Source organism: Periplaneta americana, chromosome 17 (assembly GCF_040183065.1).
Source record: "Periplaneta americana isolate PAMFEO1 chromosome 17, P.americana_PAMFEO1_priV1, whole genome shotgun sequence".
In the NCBI taxonomy this organism is placed as follows: Eukaryota; Metazoa; Arthropoda; class Insecta; order Blattodea; family Blattidae; genus Periplaneta; species Periplaneta americana.
Window position 1 is genome coordinate 93,997,149 of NC_091133.1, and position 17,125 is coordinate 94,014,273.

The following is a 17,125-nucleotide window of genomic DNA, read 5'->3' on the forward strand; positions in this document are numbered from 1 at the left end:
ACCCTTAAGTACTAAATACGATAACCTATCACTGATAAATTCGACCCTTTTTACTGCTCATTTTATTCTTTTATGGACAATGAATCCTGTTCCTAATTGATTTCGTTTCCTTCCCCATAATACAACAAATAATCTCCTATTTGTGTTATGCCATTCCCATCTAACCTAACCTTCTGTACTCCCACAAAGTCTATAGGAGCAAAAAATACTTTGGACAAACGACATCTTTACTTGAAAAATGCCAAATTCACCATGCAGAATGCAAAATGCAACAAAACAACTAGCGCATGTAGCTGCAACTCTAGTGTGATGGTGCTGCCACACTATGTAGATCAATGAAATCAGAACAACTGATATTATTACAAGAAATATTGTGGACTACTGATGTTTTAACAGAAAAACAATATCTTAGAAGCCATTCGACACTGTACTATTGACGTTTTTAAAGAACTGAATACATGTGTTCATGCACATCCCAGAGGAGCATCAGATGGTCGCTTTAACTAAAATTACCACATTTTGGACAAGTGACGTTTTTGCTAAATACCCCTAAATGTATCAAGCAATTCGGTCACTATTCAAAGTGTTCATGAATTTAATTCTTAAAATATTATTAAAATAGATTCCATGAAATATGCTCACAGAACTGTTTTAATTATTTTATTATATTTTAATAATATTTGAAGAATTGAATTCATGAATACTGTTGAATAATGACCACATTGCATAATTAATTGTAGAAATATGACTAGTGAAGAAACGTTGGTGAATGAAATGTGTTCATACTAGAGATGGGGACGATATATCGGTTTTTACGGAATACCGGTATTTTCGTTTCGATATAGCAATATACCGATATCGAAATTTTGATCCAATTTATCGTATAATATATCTATTTTCTCATAAATTTATTGATTTTTTTTGTGGAATTATCATTATCAACAACAACAACAACAACAACAACAAAATCCACACTAGACAACTCCGATAATTCCCAAGAGATGGCGCTACTGAAGGTGGACAGTTACATAGTTGTGCAATCTCACTCAATACTTTGTTCTAATTGGCTGGACTGGAATTCGAATTCACATTGTTTAATATGCAGCACCAAATTAAAAATGCAGCGTGTGCGAACGTGAGACAGACGGGAGGTTTATCTACTACTGTGTTAATATTGTTATTAATGTTCTCCAAGGCAGGAGAGCAACTCCCACCCTGAAAGGGAACCGTCTGACCTCAAAACGGGTCTCAAAACTATTATTTCTATATTCTGAAATGGAAAGAGAAACAAGGATTTAATACCGATGTGACATTTGTTTACGTCTATGATTTCTATGCATTCTGACATTCTCTTTTCTTATTATATCTTTCAGTGCATAAAAATTCTATCCCTATAATCATCACCATTGTTGTTGTTGATTACGTTGTTGGGTAGCAAATAGCATTATATCTGTGTCCTGGATTCAATCCTATATAACATTAATATTACTAAATTCAATATTTTGAAATTAAAGGACGAGGAAGCTAAGCAAAATTATCAGGTCGAAATTTCGAATAGGTTTGCCACTTTAGAAAGTTCCGACGAAGTTGAGAAAGAATTAGATGTTAATAGCGTGTGGGAAAATATCAGAGATAGTATCAAAATTGCAGCTGAGCAGAGCATAGGTTATTATGAAACTAAGAAAAAGAAACCGTGGTTTGATGAAGATTGTTGCATGGTAGTAGAAAGAAGGAAACAGGCAAAATTGAAATTCTTACAGGATCCAGTTGAGGAGAAGAGAGATAATTATTTCAATGAAAGACGGGAAGCAAGTCGTACACTTAGGAATAAAAAAGAGAGGTTACTTGAAGGAAAAACTGAATGAGGTAGAAACAAATAGTAAGAATAAAAACATTCGAGATTTATATAAGGGTATAAAGGAATTTAAGAACGGATATCAGCCAAGGGTAAACGTGATCAAGGATGAGAATGGTGACTTGCTTGCAGACTCTCCATCAATCCTAAACAGATGGAAAAACTATTTTGCGCAACTACTAAATGTACATAGGCCAAATAGAAATGATCGGGACGAAATTGAAATACAAACTGCTGAGCCATTTATACCCGAACCCACGCTTTCAGAAGTCGAAATTGCGATAGAAAATCTGAAAAAGTACAAGTCTCCAGGTATCGATCAAATTCTAGCAGAATTAATACAAGAGGGTGGGAGTGCATTATATAGCGAAATTTATAAACTTGTACTTGCTATTTGGGAAAAGGAAATTGTACCAGAACAATGGAACGAGTCCATAATTGTACCTATTTTTAAAAAGGGGGACAAAACCAACTGTGGTAACTTTCGAGGAATATCACTTTTGTTGACGTCGTACAAAATTTTGTCCAATATTCTTTTGAGAAGATTAACTCCGTACGTAGATGAAATTATTGGGGATCATCAGTGCGGTTTTCGGCGTAATAGATCGACTATTGATCAGATTTTTTGTATTCGACAGATAATGGAGAAAAAATGGGAGTACAAGGGTACAGTACATCAGTTATTCATAGATTTCAAAAAGGCTTATGACTCGGTTAAGAGGGAAGTATTATATGATATTCTTATTGAATTTGGTATTCCCAAGAAACTAGTTCGATTAATTAAAATGTGTCTCAGTGAAACATACAGCAGAGTCCGTATAGGTCAGTTTCTATCTGATGCTTTTCCAATTCACTGCGGGCTAAAGCAGGGAGATGCACTATCACCTTTACTTTTTAACTTCGCTCTAGAATATGCCATTAGGAAAGTTCAGGATAACAGGCAGGGTTTGGAATTCAACGGGTTACATCAGCTGCTTGTCTATGGGGATGACGTGAATATGTTAGGAGAAAATCCACAAACGATTAGGGAAAACACGGAAATTTTACTTGAAGCAAGTAGAGCGATCGGTTTGGAAGTAAATCCCGAAAAGACAAAGTATATGATTATGTCTCGTGACCAGAATATTGTACGAAATGGAAATATAAAAATTGGAGATTTATCCTTCGAAGAGGTGGAAAAATTCAAATATCTTGGAGCAACAGTAACAAATATAAATGACACTCTGGAGGAAATTAAACGCAGAATAAATATGGGAAATGCGTGTTATTATTCGGTTGAGAAGCTCTTATTATCCAGTCTGCTGTCGAAAAATCTGAAAGTTAGAATTTATAAAACAGTTATATTACCGGTTGTTCTGTATGGTTGTGAAACTTGGACTCTCACTCTGAGAGAGGAACATAGGTTCAGGGTGTTTGAGAATAAGGTGCTAAGGAAAATATTTGGGGCTAAGCGGGATGAAGTTACAGGAGAATGGAGAAAGTTACACAACACAGAACTGCACGCATTGTATTCTTCACCTGGCATAATTAGGAACATTAAATCCAGACGTTTGAGATGGGCAAGGCATGTAGCACGTATGGGCGAATCCAGAAATGCATATAGAGTGTTAGTTGGGAGACCGGAGGGAAAAAGACCTTTAGAGAGGCCGAGACGTAGATGGGAGGATAATATTAAAATGGATTTGAGGGAGGTGGGGTATGATGATAGAGACTGGATTAATCTTGCACAGGATAGGGACCGCTGGCGGGCTTATGTGAGGGCGGCAATGAACCTTCGGGTTCCTTAAAAGCCATTTGTAAGTAAGTAAGTAAGTTGCATATAATTATGTATTTTGTTTGTTATTCTTATTTGTATGTGTAAATTACTTTATATTGAAAATGAAGTTTGTAATTGCCAATTATTGTCATTTTATACAACATCAGTTGTTCATTTTCTTTCTTATTTCAAGGCCATGGACCATTAGCACAAAAACAAATTTGGTTACCACCCGATGTAGCCTACATGTTTGTTGTGCTGTTTTTTTTTTACATTTAAAGATGCGTTATTACTGTTCATTCGGTAGATATTTTGTCCAAGTTCAACTCAACAGTTTCGTACGAATTTCCTACCTCTAATGAGGATAATGTCATGTGAAGAAGTGATAGTGAAATGAGTCCGAAGTCAAATGCAGAATGATACCAAAAATTTTGCTTCAATTAGTTGATGAAAAACCTCGGAAAATACCAACTGGGTTACTTGTACCAACCAGGATTTGAACCCGGGCCTGCTCGTTTCATGGCCAGACTTGCTGTTAATCCACAGCGGTGGATGAAAACGGCATTAGGCATACATAAGCTATTTGATACAAATTTAATAACGCTTCACATTATGTATTTGTTCAATATAATAAATTATGGATCATTCTATTTAGAAAATATTGTAGTCGTCTTTTGAAATTTCCACACATACGAACTTAGCTACTCCTTTGAAGAAATGAAATTATATCCTACTTTAGGATGAAGACATATAATAGCATTTATTTCACAGAATCTCTTAGGGACCGAATACTAAGTCCTTGTTTTGTAAAACTGACACATTTCTGAATTATAGGCGAGCTACCCGCTGTCAGACTTCTGATATCCAGAACATAAAGTGTCCGTAAAGCAAATGTAAGAATATTGTGGAACGAATAAAATGTATATGTGCATCATTGAGCCTAGTTTCTTTGTTATCAAGTTTCTGTTTTTAGTCAAATGCTGTGCTGTAATCCACGAAAATTGTATACACTAGTGATGGGCGAAGTTGTTCTTTTCCCGGAACAGTTCCGACTGTTCCGGTTCCGAAAAAATACTATGTTCCAAATAACAGTTCCGAAATAACAGTCACCAGTGGTGATTAGTCGGAGTCGTTGAGTCGTTCAAACGAACGGTACAGTACCCTCCTCTTTACCATGCTGCTCACACTCGAGCACTCATAGGCATGACATAGTACACATTCTTATCTATAGATGGCACTGCAATGCACATTCGAATCGATTTTGGAAAATTGCTGTGCATGCGGACAGAACTCAAAAGCTTAATGTTAGTAATTAAACAGCTGTTGACTACAAGGACAGAATACAACACTTTGTTTTCGTACATAAAGTTATAAAGACATGGTAGCCAACTAAAAAAAATAACATAACATTTAAAACATATGGTATGTAATTTCTCTTCTATTACATAATAAAAAAAAAAAACAAATCATTAATTTTTATTTTTACTTTTCTTAATGCAGTTATAATAATAATAATAATAATAATAATAATAATAATAATAATAATAATAATAATAATAATAATAATAATAATAAATATTACAATTTCATAAATAAAAAAGATATATATTGGCAGTACTGAAACCTGGAAACCCCGCAGTGGGTTAGTAAAATGTTGGAATCGCATCTTTACCAAAGTGTAATTTAAACTTCGCATTAAACCTCGCTCTCCAAATCAGTACTTATATGGGTAGTTTCCAACAAATAATGCTACAACATTTTTGTCGTTCTTTGATAACAGAGAAGATAGCACAAAAACTTGTGCTTGTCAGACTTAACCTCAACAAACGACATACAGACATTGTAACTAAACCACTCATTACCATTTACGACTTTAACCTTTGTATAGAATCAGCTGATCAATGAATTAATAATAGTATGCGTACTTTATGACTTTGTAGAATGTTTATAAAACAGAATTAGTCAACTAATGGTGAAATAAACCATAAAGCGGGAATGAATATTACAGATTATTAAATACTTACTATAACATTACAGATGATTGGCCAGTCTTACAAATGTTGATATTAAAGTTCGCGCCACCGCAAGGATTTCAATTTCCATGCGCCCCCCTCCAACCACGTGAGAGTTTCAAGTACCAACTTCATCCAACGAAGTTCCAAGTATAACATAAAGAACAACGAGAACAGTGTAACTGCAGCTGTCGGTTCATCGGAACAAGCTCCGACGTTCCGACTGTTATCTCGGAGTCGGAACATACCTTGTGCAACGCTGTACTGCGAGCCCGCAACAGCTGGGCAAGTGAGCAGCTCGGAGTCGGAACACTGTTATTTCGGAACAGGAGGTCCCGACCTACTGTTCATTTTTGCAACAGTTCCGAGAGAGTCGGAACATACCCTGTGCAACGCGGTACTGCGAGCCCGCAACAGCTGGGCAAGTGAGCAGCTCGGAGTCGGAACACTGTTATTTCGGAACAGGAGGTTCCGACCTACTGTTCATTTTTGCAACAGTTCCGAGACCGGAACAGTTCCAAAATAACTGTTGTGTTATTTTTTACCCATCTCTAGTATACACCTTCAGTAGCGGCCGATGGTCAAAATAATGAGTGTGCTACTATTCCTATATTAGCTACTGTATACACTTATATGTATTTATCTTAATTTGAGACTCGCCTAGTGACGAAATATGAAATCCATATGACGTTCCTTCCTACTGCAGAACCTGTCAATTACCCTGGTGTTAAACCCTTCATCTTGGACATCATACTCTTTTCTATTGACAGTGTTGCAAGAGCAGTGAGGCGATCCTGGGACATAGTGTTCCTTAAAAACGTTTTTATGCGTTTTAAGCAAGAAAAACATCTTTCTGGCTCAGCAGTGGTCATTGGTGTTGTAACCAAAATATTTAACAACTTCGTTACTTCACAGAATGGATCCTGTGAATTGTTGGAGGCCAGCGAATAGGGATTATAAAGAATGGACACTTCGCGTCGGTACCTTTGATGCAGCCGGACCGATTTCAATGACTTTCAAGCCAGCTAGAGCGTCAGATTCTGCTTTCTCCCTAGAGTTGGCGCTGACATCACACCAGCTAGCAGTCGACACAGCGGAAATATAACACATATAATTAATACATCTAGGTACATGTACTCAAATAAAATAAATTGGATCCATAAAATAATAAATCTGTCATTAACTGTAATGTCTAGACTCTAGAGTTCCTTTATAATGAGAGTTGAGACGTTGACCCCAACAACAATTAAAATATGTAATGATTTGATAGCGCTGAAAATGGAAAAACAAAACTCTTACGAGAAGTAAAACCATATACCTATATTATATTATATACAAATATTAAACGAATTCGATACTTAATTTTATAATGTATTATATATTTTATAATATAATTTATGATATCTGAAATATATAATATTATTATTACAACTAGTTTGTCACTGAGAAATAAGGAAAAGCTATTAACTTGAATTTATTTGAAGCAAAGCGTTACTGGATTATGCAATAAGGTAGGCGATGTTTGGATCCTGTGTCTTAATTCTATTCTCAATTATTATCTCAGCGTATGCTCGATTACACTACCTCTAGCGCTTGAAAGTGGAACTAGCCGCTGGCGCACAGAGAAACAAAACACAGGAAAATTCGCTCAGTGTCCATTCTTTATAATCCCTATTCGCTGTGGAGGCTATGTATCGTAACAATTGAACAGCTCCATCTATATTCCGGAAGGCAGGTGTTCCGTATAGAACTCAAAGTTGTGTCTTTAACACTCTTTTGTTCAGTACAGTTAGCTGTTGACAGCAACTTCAAGTTCGCGTTCAGGAAAATTAGGCTATGCGAAAAATTGTCAGAAAATTTGCTGTTTAACAATTTTGTTGCGTCTAGATAGCTTGAAGACTGGAAACGGTGAGTAGTTTTCTGAATTATACGGTCACATACTTCCTTGGCTTCAGTTTTCTGGGATTCCATTCTCCGTCGCTTGCTGACCGGTTCAGGAGGAACCTCAAAAACCAGGTAGACGACAGCAGCAGTCGGACACTTGAATTATCAAATAGGCCTACATTGTAAATAGTTCCGTGTTCTTCCACAAACAAGCATTCTTTCGTTACGCTTTACTTTTGCAATCTCCAAGCTGTGTTGTGCTGAAGCTGACTACAGCACTTCCCCGCGTAAAAATAGCCAATCAGGGCAGTGATTTCAGCTTCGCACATGCGCATTAATTGTCTACATTCTCATTTAGAGTTTTGAGTAGCACATTGTACCCTCTGAGGCACCAAAGAGCTAAGAGCGAAGAACTAAACTCTCTATAAAGCGTCATGAACATAACCACGGGAAATTGTCAAATGGCAGATCAGATACTATGGTGGTATTGCAAATACATTATTTGAGCAAAAATTATCATTGTGCTGTAGCACTGTAGCACATATGGACGGGCCGCCCCTGTACAGCTTTCCTTTCGGGTGTCGCAGTGCATCTTGTATGTCTTCTTGAAGGCATCGGACAGCTTGAATGGTCGATCTTCCTTCCCTGAATCCAAATTGTTCCTCCGGGATACTTGGGTCTATCATTTCTGCCAAACGATCAGTTATTATTTTTGTGAAAGTTTTGAACAGCACATCTTCCAAGGCGTCTGGATTCTTAGGGTCTCCCTTTCCTTTATACAGCATTTTAATTATTGCTGTTCTCCACTGTGCAGGAATTTGCCCTGAGCGCAGGCATTCATTCATGAGTGCTGTCCATGCCGGCACCATGGTTGGAACCGCGAGCTTCAAGTGTTCATTTGTAATGTGGTTAGGACCTGGTGCTCTATTTGGTCTGCTCATTTTTATGGTATATGTGACCTCCTCTTCAGTAATGGGTTCGAAGCCTACAGCTGGTGATGAGTCAATCTTGGGGCGTGTATATTTCGCACCTACAATGCTACTTAGGTGTTGTGTCCATGTCTGTATTGGTATTATCTTCGGGAAACTGGGATTCTTTTGGCTTAGTGCTTTGTATGGATCCGATTCTGCTTCTTCTACTAACTTCTTTTCTTTGCTCAGATGGTATGTTGTTTTTGCTTCTCTTACAGTCTCTTTATATTCTCGCCTTTTGTCGGCGTAATTCCTGTAGGCTGCTTCTGTCTTCAACTCCCTAGCTGAGTGCGTTGAGTGCGGCTTCCCTCTGACTATAGCATTCGGCATTGAACCATGGTTTAGCTTTCCTTGTAAAGGCATTGCCTTTATGGCGAAGGATGGCTTCTTTCATGCGTTTTTCGATAGTCTCCAGTTTGGTATCCACGTCTCCTTCTTGGATGATGCTAATTACATTTTCCAAGTCCCTTTTCTGAATCTTTGCCACATCTAGTTTTCTTGGGATTTTGACTCTAGAAGTTTCCGTGGTTCCGCAGGTATTTCCAAGCTGTAGAATGGTTTCTACGGGTAAGTGTTTCCTCACAGCAACATTAGTGATAACCTTGTGAAATATTACTTTGGTTCCTTCATTTACTAAGACCAGGTCGATGGTGCTGCTGCCATTTGGGCTATAGTAAGTTTTCTCTGTTTTGTTATTCACAACTGAGAGCCCTTCACTATTTATATATAGGAGACTACATGCAGACTAAGAATCGAATCACTAACGAGTTTCTGTAGTGAATAAGCATCCATGGAACGAACACACAAAAACATGCATATTTTGCGCTTTTCTACCTATTAATTAAAAGGATGATATTGTTTTTGAATAACACAAACTCATATCAAACTGACTTCGTCTTCCACCTGCACGCCTCTGTTATTGATGCTAGGAACTAATTTAATCAGCTGATGTGGCTGGCAGATAATCAGTTGATTTTAAAACAAACTTAATCTGTTTGACATCGATTGAAACGAGATAAGAGATAAAAATGTAACATATGTGGGGATAATGTTATCATGTTTTATGAAATATGTAGCATAGTGTTTGCACACGTAAGCAGAGCAGGGAGTAACATCAAATTGTACTGTAACAATTGAAGCGTTCTCTGGGACAAGAAATTAAATACAAAATCTTGTATATGAAGTATGTACAGTCAAGTAATTTCGTAGGTTAAGAAACTATTGAATATTTTTTCTTAATCTAGTGCACAGAAAAAGAACGTGTTTATCCCAACGTAAGTGTTGATCGACTGGTTCCTTCATTGGAGTTCGCTAATAGTGACAGCAATACCCATAATAAATTTAAAAACTACGACATTCTTTTCATTTTCCTCAGTTTAAAAGTATGTCATACTAATGCAGGGCTGGGCATGGGAGCGGCTCCATTTAGTCGGCCAGAGCTGCTCTCGCTCCGCAAGGCACTTCAATTCCAAGCCAGAGCAGAACGCTCACGCAGTGGCGGACTCGCATTACAGCTACCTTCCCTGCATTAATATAACAAGAGGCACGGTTGTTCTAGTCATTCAGTCTGTCAGTACATTATAGTTTATAAGGATATTACATCAATCCATTGCACATTATAGAATTTATAACACTCTTATTAATTTAATGAAATAAACTTCGCTCTATGCACACACAAATCATTAGGCTTATTTACATAACCCATACGCACATACTGCAATCTCCTCACCACGGTTTTACGAGACAGGCGTATGGCTTCCACTTCCCCTACTTGCTGTGGACAGAGTTCATCTGCCAATATAATTAAACATCGCTTGATGAATTCACCTTCGTTGAATGTTTTCAATTCCTTTGCAATTTCGTGGAAAATTTTGTAGCTAATTCTCATAGCCGATTCACTAAGTGCATTATTGTCATCCTGTTAATATATAATATATAATATAATATATAATATATAATATAATATAATATAATATAATATAATATAATATAATATAATATAATATAATATAATATAATATAATATAATATAATATAATATAATATAATATAACATAACATATCATGAACTATACTATACTATACTATGATATAACATATAACATAATACTTGTATAATTTAAAATTATATATTACTAAATGTATAATAACTTATAATGCAATATAAATATCAAATAGGAACTCTAATATAATGTACCTGAAAAACATTTTCTTTAAGTTGTATTAATTTATGGCATTCATTACCAACATATTTGTCATATTCAGTAGCATGTTGTAAAGAATAATGCCGCTGGATATTGAACTTTTTAATCAGTTGGAGTGTTTTATGCGAAATTAAACACTTTGCTAATCCACTGCTCTCTACCAAAAAGAACTCCTCCTCCCATGATACATTAAAACCATTGGGAATAGCGGGACGCTTCAGTGTATGAGCGGAAGCTCCGTCTTCAAAGTTCGCCATCATACTGCAGAGTCATCACTGCACCGACACTGAATGACGTACAGTATGCATACGTCACGGCGCTCGCAAGACCCGCTCTTTAAAGCACACAGAGCTCATTTCTCAGAATCACGTAATGTGCCCAGCCCTGTACTAGTGTTTAATCAGCGTAGATGTTATTTATTTACTAGAAAGATTTTAATTACGTTTCAGAACACACGATTAACTCGAAAACCTTAAGCAATGAAACTATTTTGAAGACAAATTTGAAATCAGAGCGATGATTTATATGAGAATCCGTAGTTCTAACAGACTAAGTAGTCACTCTACATATGAAAGTTCGCCAGGCAAAAAGAAAAAGAAACTCATTTTTTTAACTCGCCGTAATTCGTAAAGCAGTAAAGATTTTGAATAGCAGCTACTTTTAAAAGTAATTTCCATTCTTCCTAAACATTTCTCTCGCTTTGACCCCTATCTAAAGTAAAAAAGTTCGTCGCATATCATGTCAATGCCTCTTTTGGACGGCTCACTTCGAAGTTAATAATTTTTTTCTCACTTTCCAAAAAATATTTTGATTATTTTTTTTTCTATGCTTTCGTTAGACATTTATCTATGTATCCTAAAAATTGATTTATTACCATAGGAGCTACGGCATTATAATATGTAACGGTGCAGCAAACAGATTCCTCGTCTGGTAGCTCGGCAACGAAAGAACAAAAATGGCGAACGATAATACCTACCTAGACTTTATAGAGCTTTCACTTCCTAAGACGTAAGCAAAGAGGAGAAGTCACGCCAGAAATAACAGCGACGCGACTATAACTTAAGATTAATTTAGAATATGACAGTTACAATTATTAGAAGAACAATTGGATGTAGGCCTACGAATTTTTATATTAAAGAGCGAATCAGGAAATTTCATACCAACAGATGTTAACGAAAATGGTACAATGATTTAAGACAAGTAAGTTGGAATTAAACCAATTTTGAATCAATGTGATGACATTATTTGCATTAAGGTAGGTATCATCCGAAGTTTTATGTGCAAAAAAAAAATTGTGTCATCTGCATACGAAAAAATCTCAGATTTGATTTTTAATTAATTACCAATAAATCATTAATAAATATTAAAAACAAAATTTGACCAAAAACATTCCCCTGTAGGACACCGATATTAATATTTCGAGTGCTACTAAAATAATTTTCAATTTTGGTTACATGTATTCTATTACTAAGGTAAGAAGCAAATAATCTCAAAACAATGTCATTAATTCCTATCTTATTTAATTTTTCTAATAAGAAAGAATGTCCCTTCCGGAGGAAGTAAGTGATTCCATAAGGAATGGTAAGAACAATACCTATTTTGTAGGAAGAGGAGAACATTAGACGTTTGCTGTTTCAGAAAGTGTTACTGGCTTGCTAAATATAAGAAATATACACGAACATCAAGCGCATAGCTATACTAAATGTAAGAGTTGTAACATTTTAAGGTTCAATTAATTAAAATTCAGTTTTCTAACTTTTTCTTACACATTCGACTCTTTTCTTTTTAATTACAAATTGTTACATAAAATTAATTATCACAACAATGTAGTTACTATATTTGCAGACTATCCCTTGGCATGTGCTGATCGAGCTAAATAACTAGTACGACTAAAAACAAGTTTTATGAAAAAAATAAATACTCTTGATAAACAATCAACAAAATACAAGACCCGAGCCGTAATTCTTGAGGAGAAACATTCTTCAAGTGAACTTTGAAGTTGCGTGGTAAATTGCTAAAGCGGAAAACTGTAAATGCAAGGAAAATTTACAGTAGCTATTAAAAAGTGTCCCATTGAAGTAGCACAACGTGTATGTTTTGGAGAAAATACATGTTTTGGAAAAGATCACCGTCATTATGATTATGGTTGAAATCTCTTGTGAGCTCTATATGAAAAGAAATACTTTTTTGCTTACATAAATTTGAGTTTTAACCTCGATTGTTTGTAATAAGTAAACTAGTACTGTTTTAATTAAGATAGCTATGAGTTTGTGCTGTTTTATATACGAGTTATCACTGAGCAGTAGCAAGGAGGGTTTAAGACAATCTAGCGTACGAGGTGAATAGAGTAGGAGGGTTTGCTACGATTATTGTAGAATAGCTAAATGTATAAAACTACCTACCACTGCCTCAGGACTTCAAAGAAATTAATAACGAAATGTAGAAATAATCCTGTCTATAATAATTCCCCCAGTAAAACGTTTTTTTGTCTACATTAACTTAAGCCTTATAATTTTAAAATACGTATATCCTGCACTTTTTAGTAATGTACAAAACGAATTATACACATTCATCAATCCTCTCCTTTGTACAAGCATAAGAGCCAGAATGTGTATTTTAGTGACTATTTGAGCATCATGAAACGGACTCTCACTTCGAGAGAGGAACATAGGTTAAGGGTGTTTGAGAATAAGATGCTTAGGAAAATATTTGGGGCTAAGAGGGATGAAGTTACAGGAGAATGGAGAAAGTTACACAACACAGAATTGCATGCATTGTATTCTTTACTTGATATAATTAGGAACATTAAATCCAGACGTTTGAGATGGGCAGGGCATGTAGCACGTATGGGCGAATCCAGAAATGCATATAGAGTGTTAGTTGGGAGGCCGGAGGGAAAAAGACCTTTGGGGAGGCCGAGACGTAGATGGGAAGATAATATTAAAATGGATTTGAGGGAGGTGGGATATGATGATAGAGAATGGATTAATCTTGCTCAGGTTAGGGACCAATGGCGGGCTTATGTGAGGGCGCAATGACCTTTCGGGTTCCTTAAAAGCCAGTAAGTAAGTAAGTAAGTATTTGAGTATCATAAGTGGGGTCAATGCCGGAACAAAGTGAAGATACTGTGTATTCTTCTATTTGATTTTTTTGTCCAATGGTATGATCCTTAACTTTCAGTAATTTGCCCCGAGTCTACAAGTGGACTCACAGATGTCGCTAGTGTCGAGAAGCGTAAACCACAGAGACTATCCAGAATGCACCACAGGTGGTAAATCTTCATTACACTCGTAATAATTGATGACGAAGTTGTTGGGAACAGGAGTAGCCTACCAGAAGAAAACCCCTGGGATGTCTGGACAATAGGCTCGTCCAATACAAGCTGTAAATTCATGATGTAGCAGGATTTGAACTCATGCTTCTAACTTATAAATATAGTTCGCTAACACCGAGCCACCGTGACAGTTTCTATTTGATCGTACAGTACTGTAACAGAATGTATCTCATTATGTATTTAGTAATTTCAGTAACAATAATTATTTATACTTTTACGTTTCCTTGCTAATCTTATTAAGCTGATCATTTGTAAGTTCCCGCAGCTCATTTGACATAATTTAAATTTCTTTGCAGGGCCGCCAACCTGGTGGTCCGCTGGTCCATCACCAATGCCGGCCAGAAAGGGACTGCTCGCGCCTCAGAACACCTTCCTCGACACTATTGCCACTCGCTTCGATGGAACTCGTAAGTAACACATCTGCTTCTATATAATATACATATAGTAGCTTTCGAGAGTGAGGGGTAACTTTAATTTCCCATATTTTCTTCGTTTTCTAAACAATCTTAAAAATTCTAGCACTGCCTTATTACACAAGAAATAGTATTTTTTTATCACCATGACAACGACTTTGTTTCTTATTGTTCTTGTGGTCGTGTTGTTAGTAGAAACTTTCCTGTAACTTGGCCTGCAAGATCACCAGATATTAACCCAGCATGCTGTTTGTTGTGGGGTTATCTAAAGGAAAGAGTGTTCTTGAGCATACTACGACAATTGATGAGTTGAAAGATTCCATCGCGCACATTGTTGAAGATATTCCAGAACACAAACCCAGAGCTGCTGTACTAGCTTTGAAGAGAGGTTGTTACTTTTACAAGAATAGATTGGTGGACTCAAACAACATCTACGGTGAAGTTATGGCCTTGAATAGTGATGCAAAATGTATCATTTTTTGTATAATATACTGATGCCAAAATTTTTTGAAATGTGCAGAAAATGAAGAAAATATGAGTAATTAAAGTTAACCTGTTACTTTTGAAAACTCCTATGTTACTTGATTGTCGTTTTCCATGTGATATATCTATTTTTCGAAAGTCAAAGTATCGGGAAATTGTAAATTGCGACACCTAGAGAACGTTTTTGTTGCATTAGAAAGATGTTTAAAGAAAGTTGTTTGATACTTTTCGAAAAATGTGTCATTCTGAGAAATGTCTCTTCGAAGGGGTAATGTTGTAAAAAGAGTAACAGTAGTGATAATCACTTCCTGAAAAAAAGTGAAACACTTCATTATCCTATCATCTCTAATATTTGAAAGGTTCTGGCAGGGATCATATCCTAATAAGGAGAATAGATACGAATTAGTATGAAGTAGGGAAAAGGATTCGTTTAAGGTTATTTTCTTAAAACTACTAGTCTGTGCATATCGCATCCATACCGATTAACTCTTCCAACTACAACAACAACTTACTTAATGAAGGGTTATATACAATATACACACGTAAATAAACTATATAAATAATCAATGCTATATAAACAGTAGGTACGTGCAGAAAACTAATTTGAAATGATTACAAAACAATATAAAACAATTAAGCCACGAAATAATAATAATATATATCAATTAAAGCTGATATAGACTACTGGGGCACAATTCAAGGACAAGGAGACATAGTCTGTATGTGTAATAAGTACAGTAAATAGAAGGTGATTTTCACGCCATTAATTTCTTCAGCAAATACCACATTTTTATAATTATGATGCCCACTAAAGTTTGTGACTTCATTGTTTCCAAATAAACGTGTGCGCTGAGATAAACGAGGTTCTAAATTTTGAAATAAAATGTCTGTGACTGTTTTTTCAAACGCAAGGATCAAAGAAGGTATCATTATTATTGATGGTTGTTGCGGAAAAAGAAGCTTTTGTAGCTAATGGTGCTTTCCCTGCAAGATCTTGTTCCTGCAGAATCCTTTATACCTACGCGCTTCATTTTACGGTCTGCAGACTTCATTAACGCGGCTGCCATACAAAACAAAATGCTGCTGCTTAATAAATGTTTGATACAACGTGTATCTAATTTCACGACCACGACTTAACAGGGCTCAGTGGATGCCCGGAACATGCCAGAGCGAAATATTTAACAAATTGTGGTTGCTGCAGATCTAAATAGTACTAGGCGTGATCAAATGAAATCCCTTCAAGCTTATGTATAATTTCTTTTTAAGATACAGTCTTAGAAACAACAGATGGCGCATAGATATTTTATAAGTCCCAGAAGGGAGTTATGGCACATGATTAGAGAACAGACGACCAGGTTCACAAGCGAACTATTAGTTGAAGGATTCAGAGCTATAGTGGACCAAGCGCCATTTATTAAAAACTGAGAAAGCAAGGCTTAAAGTTAAGTGAATACCATAGTTTAATGACATATTATTTAGTTTGAATGTGTACACATTATATTATTTGCTATATGTTTCCATTGAATTATGGTGTTAACTTCATTTTAACCCTTGTTTTCAACGGTTTTAGTAAATGGCGCTTGGCCCACTATAGTTCTGAACTCTTCAGTTGAGGTAATAACATTCGTTCCGTTTATAAGTAGCTAGAACAAGTGTCAGGAAAAATAATTTAGCGTAAATAGGTAGAGCGATGAAGAGTGTAAATAAAACAAAATAATACGAAAGAAAAAAGAGAGCGAGGAAAAAACAAGATGGTTTATTTCCACTACTAACACAAAACGTGCCTTATTAATTTAAACTAAATCAAGTAAATCCTGAGTATTACATCGCTTCCTACAGACCATTTCTATCACGGACTGATTTAGTTTAGTGGAGAGAGAACCTGCTTTCTATGCAGTAGGTCGACTCAGTGCCCCGAAGATCCCAGGCAGTATTAAATTCAGGTGACCTGTGGGCTAGGTGTCATGTCCACAAGTCTTTTTTTTTTTTTTTTTTTTTTTTTACATTTTTAGGTCAATTTGTTTATCTTTGTTTTATTTGGAGAAGAAAATTTATCTAACGAACAGTATTGTTGTTAAGTCAACTGTCCGAAACGAGGTTTCCGAGTGTGAAACTAGGACGCTAATTTGTACCAATAAATTGTGTCTGTATGTGATTCTGAGGTAGGAAATAAATGTAATTCGCCACTATAACATGAAAATGGCAGCATATTC

General features: G+C 36.0%; 1 protein-coding gene across 3 annotated transcripts in view; it reads left to right on the top strand.

Moving 5' to 3' along the window:
- The window catches only part of Elk (Eag-like K[+] channel), a 778,027-nt gene that overhangs the window by 73,259 nt on the left and 687,643 nt on the right, over positions 1-17,125 (top strand). For all 3 annotated transcript variants that reach the window (XM_069817143.1, XM_069817142.1, XM_069817144.1), the window contains exon 3: positions 14,313-14,423. In XM_069817143.1, the coding sequence (XP_069673244.1) occupies positions 14,348-14,423 (76 nt within the window). In that variant the 5' untranslated portion in view covers positions 14,313-14,347. The remainder of the gene's footprint in view (positions 1-14,312; positions 14,424-17,125) is intronic.